This window comes from Homalodisca vitripennis, chromosome 2 (assembly GCF_021130785.1).
Source record: "Homalodisca vitripennis isolate AUS2020 chromosome 2, UT_GWSS_2.1, whole genome shotgun sequence".
In the NCBI taxonomy this organism is placed as follows: domain Eukaryota; kingdom Metazoa; phylum Arthropoda; class Insecta; order Hemiptera; family Cicadellidae; genus Homalodisca; species Homalodisca vitripennis.
The window spans coordinates 116944117-116958136 of NC_060208.1; the positions used below are offsets into that span (position 1 = coordinate 116944117).

The 14020-nt window shown below is 31.5% G+C and overlaps 1 protein-coding gene across 6 annotated transcripts in view; it reads left to right on the forward strand.

Moving 5' to 3' along the window:
- Window positions 1–14020, forward strand: part of LOC124354623 (regulator of G-protein signaling 7-binding protein) — a 516079-nt gene that overhangs the window by 469597 nt on the left and 32462 nt on the right. Inside the window, exon 2 of one of the 6 annotated variants that reach the window (XM_046805229.1) lies at window positions 3247–3445. The exons of 3 other annotated variants lie outside the window; for them this stretch is intronic. In XM_046805229.1, coding sequence (XP_046661185.1) covers window positions 3389–3445 — 57 coding nt within the window. In that variant the 5' untranslated portion in view covers window positions 3247–3388. Of the gene's footprint in view, window positions 1–166; window positions 741–3246; window positions 3446–14020 lie in introns of those variants that run through there. 2 more of the 6 variants (XM_046805228.1, XM_046805227.1) reach the window with 2 other exon arrangements.

The window sequence follows — 14020 nt, forward strand, 5'->3', positions numbered from 1 at the left end:
TGTTATTTTATTCCTAAATAATTATGTAGTTATAACGAAAACTTTAGAAGTAAATAATAAAAGTTCACGAATAACTGTATTGGTAAGACATTTATGCTTTAAAAAAATACACACGAGTGTATATCAGTTACTTTAAATTAAATGTGTAGTCTCTTCTATGATGGAAAGTTTTATTAATTTATTAGCCTTTACATTTTGTTTTGTTTTGTTATCCTGATACCAGTTTATAATTTTAGTTGCATTTGCTGGACGAATCTGTGCTCCTTGGTGTAGTTTTAACAATCTCACATATTGTTAAGTTATATTTTTATATTTTTTAATAACCACGGGTCTACGTTACAAATATTATTTTATTTCTAACTCTGAACACATGTAATTAAAGTAGTGTGTTACTTATTGTGAATAAAGTATAAAAGAATTAAATATAAGTCTATAATAAAACTCTGTCAAAAACATTTGATAGTTTCCAAGATTATCAACTATCAAACTATTGCAGTTGCTATAGTCACCTATAACTTATATTATGGTTATTTATTCACAGTTGTAGCAATAACATTATTTTGTCCTACACCATTGTTGCGGATTAAGTCGTAGATATTTTACTGCAAGAGCTATCAACGCTTGGCATAGGCTATCAGCTGTGAGAGGAGTCTGTAGACCTACTGGCCAACATGTCTGAGCTTGGTCTAGGAGTGTTCACAGCAGAGTCATGCCAGCGCCACAGGCGTACCAACTTCCACGTACGTGTACTCACTAGCCAAAACAGATCTACTAATTTACCCATCCGTGTGTTCCCTGACTACCTCCACAGGCATACCAACCATCCAAATATCACATTATGTATATCTGAGTGTTTTTCGACCATCACAGACGTGCCAAACCTCACACCCTTGTGTTGTAGACAAACCAGAGTCCTCAGTCACTGGCACTGTATAGAAGAGGGTTTTTAGAGTTCTTGTGTAGTATAATAGAGCTATAAGCTGTACAGTGCCGAGAATATATCGCCATAGTTCGTTATTGTTTAAAGTAGTTGAGTCAAATAAAAGTCTGGCGTGCTATGAGGAAAAGGCAGTATTTTGGAGTAAACTCATACAAGATAATTGAAAAGAAACTTTTATCTCTTTTAAGGATAGTATCATTTCAAAACTTGAATACACATTTGTTCCGAACTCAAAAAATTCCTAGAGACATAATACAACTATTTCTTTCTAATTGATCATTTGTTGGTTCCTTTCACGATTATTTTAGTTGTCAAAACAAAAGGTATTATTATAATGTCATTTTATAGTTTGCTCATTTACATATTTTAGTTTTATATTTATTTAAAAATTACAATTAAAGAAACTGTTTCGTTGTGTTGGCAGTTTTGAGTTGATTTTATTTCTTCCTCATTAGTCTTAATTGGTTGAAATTGACTTTGTGGGCTGTGTAAAAAAAAGTACGCCCACAGTTGTTTAAAAATTGTTTTAATTTGTCAGATGATTATCTACTAAACACCACTTATAATTGGAAAAAATAAAATCTAATAAAAAAATAACAACCCATGAAATAATTATATATATATATATATATATATATATATATATATATATATATATATATATATATGAACCAAAAATAAAAGTAATATGTATTCCAAATTTTGTGGCGGTCATCGTGATTCCAAAAACCGCGTAAGAAGAACTTAATGCTCAATAACTTCTTTTATTTGACCCCAATTTTGATCGTTTAATTACGGCAGATGTCCCATTTTAAATATACACTTAGCGTGAGTTTTAAACTGTTTAATATTGCTCCATATTTTATTTGTTTTTCAGAAACATAGCTGATTTAACAATAACCTTATGGGGTAAAACTCAAGGTCGTTTCACTACAGCCGGCTCAAAAATACTTGACAGTTTTGATACAAATCTATCTCAAGAGTCGTACAATATTTGACTGCAAAGTATTGCAATATGGTTAATAAAAGCATTAATCCTCTTAACTATAATACTTAATTTATTTTAACGACGGTTGTGGCAAACAATTTAAAAATTTAAGTTGTGTCTCCCAAAATTTATTACGGAACATTTTACTGTATGAAAACAGTTAAATTTAGATTGTAGGAGTTATTTCTTAAAGAAAAATGAAAACTTAATGCAATTATATTATTCATTCATTGTTTTCTAAATATGATAAATGAAATTTAAATAAATATTGATAACTATAATGTTAGTCTCAGATTTTTTAACACAGAAAGAAGACAGAAGAAACATACGAGAGTAGTATTCTTCTAACCAGATATTACTTTAATTTATTACAAACCACTATAGGTACACATTTAATTATTCTGTAAAGTTCCCGGAGTGAGTCTCTTCTTTATACAAAACATTATAAAGAATCTTAAGAGCAAATGGGTGTTATTTGGAATATCACACGGTGCAAAACATTGTTTAGTTAATATTTTATATTCAAGTTAGGTAACGTATATATGAAATATAAAAAAAACGAGCCATACCCGTTTCTCCAAGTATTTGCAAGTTTCTTTACTTTAAAAGGTATTATTTAAAAACGTTTACGCAAAATGGTGTGCTTTATTTACTTTTGTAGATTCATGCATAATAATTTTCTCAATGGATTATTATGCTTCAACAGAAAAGTTGATTCAATGTATGTATTCGGTTTAACAGTTTTGTGTTGAAAGTAACTAAAAAATGTTGAGAGAAAAATAATGATTGGAAAATAAAAACAGTATAAAAACTATGTAAAGTTACATGCTTGAAAATTCAGTGTAACATATGTCTCAATGCGACCTGTTTTGGGTTTGATGGGAGTGTGAACCTGCTCGGTTACTGTGAAAATCTTGAGTTAATGAGCTGGAACAGTTCACTGAACAAGTATAACAGATCCGGTTCAGCGCAGAACATTCAGTCCTCTGTGTTCAAGAATATACCATTCATTTCCATACTGTCGTTGTCAAATGATTTTTATCGTAATTGTCTTCAATTGAAAATCACTTGCAAACTGTAAGAGAACAGGAACTACCTAACGAACTGATGGGGTATTGTTACTCAGTTATATGCTACAAAGTAGATAGTTTTAGCTCTTAATTTACCACCGTGTAGTTACCAGTAATTTACTCACAACCTGGATATCCCTATTTGCTTCTTTCTTAGTTTTACATATATATATATTGTTTTTATTTTTTTTTACAAAATAGCTTTTTGTAGTCATATCCATTTAAACATGTGATATATGTGTGTATAGATTTTGAAGGAAATCTGTAACTAAAGACCCTATAGAACACAATAAAGTAGTACATGAGCACTTAGGCGAGTCACAGTGTCCTGTTGAATCACGATGGCTAGATATGGTGACGTCACGGTGAGAACGTGATGGCTGTTGGCTGATGGCGTCTTTGCACTTACTGCATCATCACCACCACGAAGAGCCCAAGACCCAAACTGTGAGTACACTTGACAGATCAGCAACCACTTTTTGGTTTTTATTTGTAAAACATAATCCAACAATCATTCATATAAAAACAAACACTATTTTGACTCATGCACAAATAAATAAACTCGTGAAGACACAATTCATATTAAATAAGTCATTAATTAGTTTTATATTTCAAATTTCAAATTTCAAGATTGTTTTATCTTATAGCATTAAAATATAACATGGCGTCGAAAACAATCTGTAATAAAAGAAAGCAATGAAAACCGATTGGGCTGTAAACCAATATTGTTTTAAAATAATATTTACTGTAACAGTATCATACTTTGAATTTTTTATGGTTTGCTAATTTTTATATGTAATTATTCGTATTATTTAATGTCTAAGATATCACCTTAAGCGGTACCTTTTGTAATAGATAAATATTCATTCACTTATTGATCCTAAAATAATGAGTAATATGTATAGAAATAAATACTTGGTGTTTGGCAAAACTAATAATTTAATTTCCTATCCTATTTGATCACTTTTTAACACACAAAGACAGGAAATAGAGAGATTAGTTGTAATTGTGGTTTGGTATAAAGGAAGGTTATATGTACATTTAATCTAGACATCTCTAAGAATGATCGAGTTTTCCTGCTAAAAGGTTTAGGTTTTTTTGGGTAGTGAGCTTTGAGAATTCACTATAACTTACACTATGAGTCACAGCATATCCATAGAGTGCAAAAAAGGTAGTGTTAGAATTTAGCGTTGAATGATCCATGGATCATGGCAGTTTCGTGACATCGTAGTTGTAAAGAAAAGTAATTGGAGTAAGTAATTGGAGATGATTCAAAGGTCCGGATTCTGTAATTTCAGTGGAAGACAATACGAAGGCCTGTAGAAAAAGAAAAAGTTTGCCGTAGTTAACTCTATTGCTCAAACCACTTGCATGGCAGTTCCGTTATGTAAATTAGGTAAAATACACATACAATCGTGTACACGTAGGTAGCTTAAAACGTTAGGTAAATTATTAAGCTACCTAGGGCTTATCATTTTCACATGGGTCTGTAGAAAAATGATTTGTATGTATTTTGGTGTGATTTACTACATGGATGTTCATGTTATTGTAGATTGTAGGTTATTAATTTCGACAGGCAAATGATACTTTGTTGAGGCTTACTATATGCATTTCTATAGCTATTTTATTATGTACGCAGATGTGGAAGTGAGAAACGTGAGCATTATTTGTGATACACGAAATGTTCATAAAATCGGTGAGATTTGAGGATATGACTTGAAAAAAGGGGGTTTAAGAAGTAAGTGATGATTGCTCCAGATAACACGAAATTTTAGAATCAATGGTTTATTATACCGAGATATGAAGACACTCATTCTTTGACTTCATTGATCATAGCTCATTCATTGTATTTATATAAAAATGAACGGAGGAAATAAATATTTGGAATTTTATGTTTTAATCAGCAACATGGTTCACGCCACTTCCACAACAATGGTTGAAAATTTTGGCGATGCAAAGAATTTTGAGAATTTAATGCTCCTTTCCGTATTGATTAGGATATTGTCATCGCTGACATTTTTTTAACATTTTTATATGACAGAAATTGTAAAAGAGGCTTGGATGATTAATAATAAGTGAATAAGGTCCTACAGTATATTTAATAATAAGTTTATTAAATTAATATTGTTGAATATTATTATAGGATTCGACATTTAATCCTTTAATCTATGTTTTATTATTGATGCTCATTAAATCATTCATGGCCTGTAAATATGTTGAAGTGTTACTTTTTTCAACTGCTTTTTTAGTAGTGCTCTAAATAGAAACTCTAGATACTTTTCTGCAGTAAAAGGTTAATGGTATTTCCAAACTCATAAATGAATTATTGTATACTATGAAGTGTACCTGTACAATTTGATTAATTTTGTACTATTTTTATTCCTGAATTCAAGTTATTCTTAGTATCGTGATCATAAGAAGGATGATAAAAGTAACAATACAGTTAATATAGCCCAACCCTATTCTTATCCCTTTCAAGGATATCAATTCAGAGTAATCCTTTAACGATATTAGCTCAGAACCACGGTGAAATCTTCTACTTAAAGACTCAACCTCGCTCAAGAAAGAATGAAATAAGTAAGAAAATGGACCATTGCATTTTCAGTACATTGTCTTCTGCTGTAAGACCCTGATTTAAGGTTTTAGTTAAAGATAAAAACCTGAAAACTTACTTTGGTCTTAAATAATTATTACAATGTTTCTTATACGCATAGGAATAACATTTACAGACTTAAAATATTTATTAATTATTTGAGCGTTAGTGAAGCCTATCACTAAAGATACTGGAAAAATTCATTTCTGACTGTGTTGCTTGAAGCTTTCTATACAAGCAAAATACTCCGTGTGATTGGGTTGAGTGTTTGTGAGCATCTTATGGGTTTGTATTGCATTGTATTGTTTACATCGATCTTACGGATAACTATAATACCAATGAGAAAATCGCAGAGTCAAAAAGTAGGTATACTGGGAAAATCAAATTATATTTGAACCACTGATATAGTATCACATGTGTCTAACGATTTCCGAGAAAGATTGAATTTGTAAACTTTAAATTCTTCATGAAACTTTATTTGTACATAAAGAAGAATTAGTTATATTGTACATGTGCAATTGAAGCCTATTACGTAGTTTTTAAGAGAGATACTTGCCGAAAGAGGATAATTCCAATTTTATGTGATCAACTTGCTATTATGTCGGTTTTTAACATCCAAAACACTTTTCTACACACATTCTTTCCAACCTTAATTTCCTCCAAATATGTTATTGCAAAAACTCACATGTTTTATACTACGTGATTGTTAAGAATACTATTATACAGTATAGTATTATGTTACTGCTATATTTTATTTGCAACTTCCTTGATTTTTCTGAAGTATGCGTCTCCCTACCTGGAATATCACAATTACTTTTAGTTTCTTTTACCCAATGACAACCTATCAAAGTTCAGCTATTTAGCAGTTTCCTGTCATGTCTGCGTCCAACACCTGTCTTCCGGTTGGAACACAGTAATGTAGACATATTTAATATATTTGCGCTACAATAAAAGTAAAATGACTTCCGTTATAATTTCCACTCTGCAATTTTGAACATATAGGAGAACAATGTAACACACGTGCCTCTTCATATTAAGAGTAGTTTTTATATAATTGACTGACGGATTGTGTTTTTTAACAGTTTCAAAATATCTAAGAAGATTGCAGTAAGCGGATATCATAAATTGGATCTTAATAAAGAACGGAAATAACCTAATGTAAGATCTGAGCACAACGCGGCTATTTCACGGTTCGGCGACATCAGTATCAATCCTACCCTCCCTGCCCCGCTTCGTCTCGCCTGGGGTTGACAAGTTTGAAGAGCATTTGTTATTTGTTTCTGAGGTCGGAGCTGAAATGCAATTTCTCAGGGCGAATATCCTGATCGTTTACCGTGTAAAACCTCATTAACGCTCCATCTAGAATATAAACCTACGCAATCAATACCATCGTTACGTTATCGATTGCAGTCTTTATGAGAATTATCTCTTGTTCCTGGATTATCCAATCTGAACTAGTAAAAATGTACTCTGAGCACAAACTTGTGCAATCAATACAATCTTTGCGTTATCGATTGCCTCCATTATCAGACGTTATTGTAGTTCCTGGATTATCGAATTTGAAATTTTGTATATACTCTGAGTATACAGTTATACATGTAATACAATCCTTGCGTTATCGTTTGAAGCCGTTAGCAGCCCTATATATTGTTGCCAGATCTTAGAATATGTCTCATAACAAAAATATTTCTGATATAACCTCATATAATCAATACTGTCGTTACGTTATCTTTCTTTAGTATTACAGCTGTTTCAAACAGATTTATAATAACGGTAGTCCCAAATTCATCAAACATTAAAGAAAATAGCGAATTGAAACGAATAGTATTTAGATAGTTTGTGCCAATTTTAGATACTGTTTAGTTCATTACTGTAAGTACAGAAATACACATAACAGTCGTAATAACAACTGGTATAGCGGTGCAAATAAGCTTCTCGGACTATTGTTTACGGTTACATTACTATGTATACGTGTGGTCACATCTCGCTTCCTTACTCTAATCAGTAGCACTGCACCGCGCATTTAAGGAACTGTTAGGTATCCCTCTGATTTACTTGAATTTGTGGGTTCAATGTTTAGTTTAGTTTTAGTTCAATGTTTAGTTGAATTATAATATGTAATTATATTATATTAGTGCCAGTCAACGTCTTGGGCTTTTACTTGAAGGTTTGTACTATCGCATTTACGTGTGATCTCACCTCCCCGTCCTTACACTAATTAGAGGTTCTTCAATATTAACGCACCACGCATTTAAGGAGTTGTTGGTATCCCTCAGATTTAGTTGAATCTGTTGATGATTCTAGACAACGTTGTTCATATGTAAAATTGGAATCGTGATCAACTGTGGTGTTGGGGCGTGTTCACTTGTGGCCTCATCTCGTTTCTTTATATTAATAAGAGCACTACGCATATCAGGAGTTGTTAAGTAACCCTCGTATTTAGTTAGTTGTGAGTTGATCCTATACCATGCAGTGCATATGGTAGTGTCAAATAGGGGGGCACTTGAATTTTTTGCTCGATAAAAATATTAGTCTGCTTAGTAGTTGTGATCTTATCTCACAGCCGTTACACTACTTGTAGCCTCCAACTGCACGCCTTTCAGGAATTATAGTAGTGCCTTCCAGTCAACCTTAGGAGTGTGAGGAGTATTAGTACTCCATATTGTTTATAACATGGGAGTATAGTAGTGCCAGTCTGGAACTGTTGCTCGACAGCTATATTAGCGTGTTTAAGTGTGGTCTTATATCGTAGCCCTTACACTACTTGTAGCCTCCAACCGCACGCCTTTCAGGAATTATAGTAGTGCCTTCCAGTCAACCTTAGGAGTGTGAGGAGTATTAGTACTCCATATTGTTTATAACATGGGAGTATAGTAGTGCCAGTCTGGAACTGTTGCTCGACAGCTATATTAGCGTGTTTAAGTGTGGTCTCATCGCGTGGCCCTCACACTAATTGGAGCCTCTCCAGTTCTGCTCCACCGTGCTGTTCAAGGTTTGTAAGGTTCCCCTCAACCTCCCACGGCTATTGTTCTCTAGCAAGTCGCCAATTTACCTAGTAACAGGGGACTGCACTGCGGTTCAGTTGTTTTATTGTTGTCAAGTAAGAATCAGTTTTATTGTACTGTTTTGTTTTATAAAACATAAATGCGTAAGAAAACTCAGTCTAGCACATTAAAACTAAATTATATGAAATTTTTCTCTCTTGATATCTTAGTTTTGTGATTTAAGCATAAGAAAATAAGTATCTTAAAAACCTAGCTCGTGTTTCTTAAGACGAATAGTAATTTTGTATTTATGAGTTATGTAAACTTGGCGAAATTTTATCAAATCGTATGCTACCAAATGATTACAAAACTTAGAATATATGTTTAATACTTCTACTTAACTGAAAGCTTTAGCAGTCAGATCCAGAAGTTTTTTAGTACACATTGGGTACAAACCCAAATATTAATTGAGGAAGAACGTTTTAAAAGACAAGAAAAACTAGCTAATGCCACTTTAAGTATATTTTACAGAAACAAATAACTGGAAGTAGATGAGATAAGGGATAGAGTCTTTAGACATTTATCCAATCCAGTAGGGGTAAAGTTTCGTACGGAAACCATAATAGTTAACTTCATCGAAGTATAAATACATAGGTTATAAGTAAATAAGTTAAATAAATAGTTTGAATTTTTTAAGAAATTATAATATTAATAATAGTAACCAGTGATTCTTAAAAATGAAATGAACTGAAAAAGATAAATCAAATTTGAAAAGTTTTCTCACGTTTGACCGATGTTCTTTTTAGATTTGATGTATCCTTGACATTGTTGTTATTTAACAAAATCAAAATAAGTCTGGTTTAATTCTCATATCTAAGGATTATATATGCCTAATTTCATATAAATATCATTATCAAACATCATTGTTCATAAACTGTCGCGTTTATGATACAAATAAGGTACACTCTGTGTTTCAGACCTGTTTCAAGGTCTAGCAGCCAAAATGTGTACTTTATTATTGCATTTTTTTTTCTACATTAAATCAACCCGAAATACAAAAGCTTTCACTTATTTAAAATGACAGTGTATTCCAAAAACATAAATTCCAATATTTTAGCCTGAAATTTAAAAAATGTAAACACGGGTAACGTTGTATGTAATTTTAAAGGTTTTTGCACTCCAATCATTCTTATTCTTCTGGAAAACATGTTTATAATATTGCTACCCATTTCCGAAATTTCCTAAATAGCATTGGAAAGATTTTCTTTTGCTATTCCTATAATATACACCGAAAAATGTTTTAGACTATCTAAAGATCTTTGATATAAGAATTTGTTAGATAAATAATTTAATATGTAATAATGCTTGCAATATATTTTTTCACATTTCCCAGTATTTAAAAAACTGTAAATCAAATATTTATTTATTTGGTGCTAAAAACAAAATAGATAACAAGTTTCATATGGTCAGCATCAATTAAATAACATATGTATTCCAAATGCGAAATGAGACATATACTTATCAGATAAGAAACCATTTACAGAACAGTATTTTTTACATACAAAATTTTCAATTTCTTCCTACATGCAGGCACACTTGGTTCAGCTCTCAGGTGAGAGACAGGCAGTTAAACAATGTTACATAAATACTTGCATTTCAAAAAGTCGGTACAGTGATGAGAATGAGATACGCTGTATAAATTTTATAGTCAGTTATGAAGATTTGTGTAAGTACAAAACAAGTGAAAATATGTTTTAATAAGGGAGTCTTTTCTTCGTGTAATATAAATACACTGGGGAAGATGTGAAGATTATTTGAATAGAATGGAGTTTTAGGCGACTGCAAGTTTATGACGCTTAATACGATCTTCATGACCTTTTTCATCTGACATAACATACTTTGTCCTAGTAGATTCAACCTTACAAATTGTGACATCACAAGTAAGATTAGAGTAAAACCATAGAAGTATGACAAGTATTTACTTATTAAAAAATAAGAAAGCCTATACAATAAAAAAATCATTACTCATTTAACATTTAACTTAAAACTTTATCTATTATGATGGTGGAAATTAAATAATTTTGTTTTTGATGTGTGACATTACTACAGCTTCTGAAGAAGAGAACCGCCCTGGATAAATGTGTCAGGACACTCTCACTTCCTGAAGGAAAGGTATCATCGTACAGACAAACACGCAAATGTTAACACCTGTATACTGGATGAAATATTATAGATATGCAATACAGTGAGAATAGTATACAATACAGGGCCTGCTCACTGACTGAGCTCTGTGCATTTCCATTTTCACTGACACTTTAAATAAGCCTGACCCCGGACACAGCCCAAGTCAAATGGTACAATGTATATCAACTACTTAGCTCTGATCTAAAAAGGTGAATAGTGTACGTAAAACAATTCCTCGTATTCTCTGCTTTTTCAGTTGTTAAATGATTCCTTCGTTGACTACTACTGATCCCTAAGAAACATCTGAAGGAATCCTTGATGAAGAATTCTTCTGAAGGGTCTTGATGACGTTGATTATGTCTGAGAAATAAACTTAAATTCATGTAAGACATAAACGGTTGGATATTTGAAATATATATATATTTCCATAATAGGATTGTTTTTAGTTTCTCTGTCTCTAACAAATAAAAAATAATCAAAATATGGTATTAAGTGTGGGTCTCATTTCAAATAGTAGAGCAATCAAGAAATATAAAATTAAAAAATCATAAAATAGATGTATTTTCAAAGTTTATAAATATTATTTCATGCAGTCACTCAAACTTGATAAAAGTATCCATAATTTGTATAATTTATAACAAACGCAAGTAAAAGAACAATGAATTGCTGTAGCAGCTGTTTGGCGGGGTTATCAGTTTTTATTCTCTTGGAAAAATATAATTTCTTATCGAATAATCATTGTGATGTAAAAGGAATTATCCACAAGAAATATTGCTCTTCATCGTATTATTGCAATTTGAAGCCAAACTTTTTATTCTTTCTAGAACTAAAAAACTTTTTCAAGGTTTAATATAATCATCAATTACACTCAATAAATTGTTGATTAGTCACGTGCATATTAAAAGGTAACAAAGAGCCTGAAAGGTTATGAAACCCTAATCCATAAAACATAACTAAAGCAAACATCTATAACGTACACAATGCTGTGATAACAGTATTATAACTATTACTTGTTATAATAAAATATCTGGTATCATGACAGTATTTTATTTCAGCTGACTTGTTCTTAAAGCAGGTTTCAGATATATAGAATGAGATAACTGGAATAAATATCGCCGGTTTTCTCTATATCTCGTTTATAATGTATTCATCCAAGCGTGTGGATATTAACCGCCGACGTATTAGTAAAAATAATATTTAAAAGAATTTACAAAGAGATCTTATGCAAAAATAGTTTTACAGTAAAAGTAACAATTTATTTTAAAACGTAAAACGTTATTAGGTTAGGTATACAGTCAAGTAAACAAATTTAAATTTAAATAATTTGTCTCTCTCAATAGTGCACGTATATTGCAGGACTAGTTTTCGAATTCAATTAAACGTTATTGTTTAACCCTCGGAAGTTATTAAAACGCCTGCCAATCAGACTGATAGGGTTATGCCGCATCGAATTTGCTGGATGCCGATGGAGAAAGAAGAAAGGGAAGTGTGTTTTAATTCAGCAGTGGCTGGCAAATATGCCAGTGAATGGAAACACGCGGTACATTGAAGCAGGCACGGCATTCTATCAATGTGCTTGGTGTGCTGTGCGGTGTGCGGCGCGGTGTGGCTACTTTCCTGCTCAATACCAGATTTATTTGGTTCAAAGTCTTTGCTGAACAACACTGGATGCTTCAGCATACCTTTTCCTGTACTTCAAAGATGACTTAAATTTACTACACCACAATTTATTATGAAATAATGATATTCGAGTAGCAGTTATACAATTTATCTCCCAATGTTTTACTGCTGGAATTAACTGTACGCTGAACAAACAACTCTCCTGAATATCAGTCAATGGGACTTACTATCACAGTTTCACTTTCAAAAAGTTTGTAAGTTTAGTGTTGTTTTAAGATGAGACTGCACGATGGCACAGATGTGAGAAGAATTCGAATACAACTATCGGTATAGCTGTAGATTTTGACGTGTAACTTACACCCATAGCAAACATTATAGCGAAAGTAACGCAAAGTACAACGATTTTCTTACTTTATTAGAGATAATTGTCTATGATAGTAAAATATATGTTACACTTTAAGGATTGTTTTTGGTTTTGTTTGGAAAAAATAAATTAAATTAATTATCATATTTTCCCTCTTTTCAGTTATCTTTACAATTCTGTTAAAACTGTATGTACTATGGGGTATTACGAAGTGTTATGTTTGTAACTGAACATTTGGCAATTTTTGGATATTTTTCATTCGGAATACAAATAATAATAAAACAATTTTAATAAAAAAAGTACAAGAGAAAATAAATAAAAGAATCGTTTTAAATAGTTCACAATTGTTTTCTGAATTCTCTTGACAGTGCTATCTATGATTTGATTCAAAGTACCTTAAAATAATGTTGTTCTTACCTTCGCAGAAATTAAAAATTAGTCCAGATTATAAGCCAATATAAATTATATCACGACCTACATCATTGGACAGTATGAATGGAATGTATATGCAACTCAATGACATTTTGGTTGTCAACTTTAAATGCATGTCAGTGTTCAAAACTAGAAATATTGTGGCCTTGACGGTCATTATAATACTTTAAGTATTTAACGTGTGATTATGAAAAATAACTATTGTCTACATTTTCTTAATTATTTTTCCGAGATATTTAATAGTAATAGAATATTTTAAAAGTATTATTATAGTAATATATTGAATGAATTTTTCTCGAAATTATAATTTAATTACAGAACTTATAATGCACTCGTGCTGGTCAGCTTACATAATTCGTTTTTAATAATATCATGTTGCGGTATTTTTTCATTTTATACGTCCTTTAACTTTTTATGTGCACAGGTTCTGCATTTTTCTTGCAATATTGTAGTATTTACAATTTATGGTATAATATTCAGTAGGCTGTTTTCTTTGAAACAATATACCACAATAAATTGTTTGTCATCTTTATGTCTTCTTTAATTCTTCTTTCGTTGTTTGTCTTATAATGTGAGTGTATCGACAGAGAATAAAGGTTTACTTGAACAAGTATTCGTATTAGCTTTGAATATTTAGAGAATAGACCTTGAATCCTTCTCAGGATAGTGTGGCAGACATTTCCCCGTAATATATTTTAATCTTATAGAAGTTTTTATGAATTTAAGGTATAATGTTGTGTATTTTTACTTTTGCCAGTATTATATCTATAATCACTGCTTCCTTCATTTACGAATGAAAATAAGAACATAGGCTAGCTATTTGTGATTACTGAAAATTGCTGACA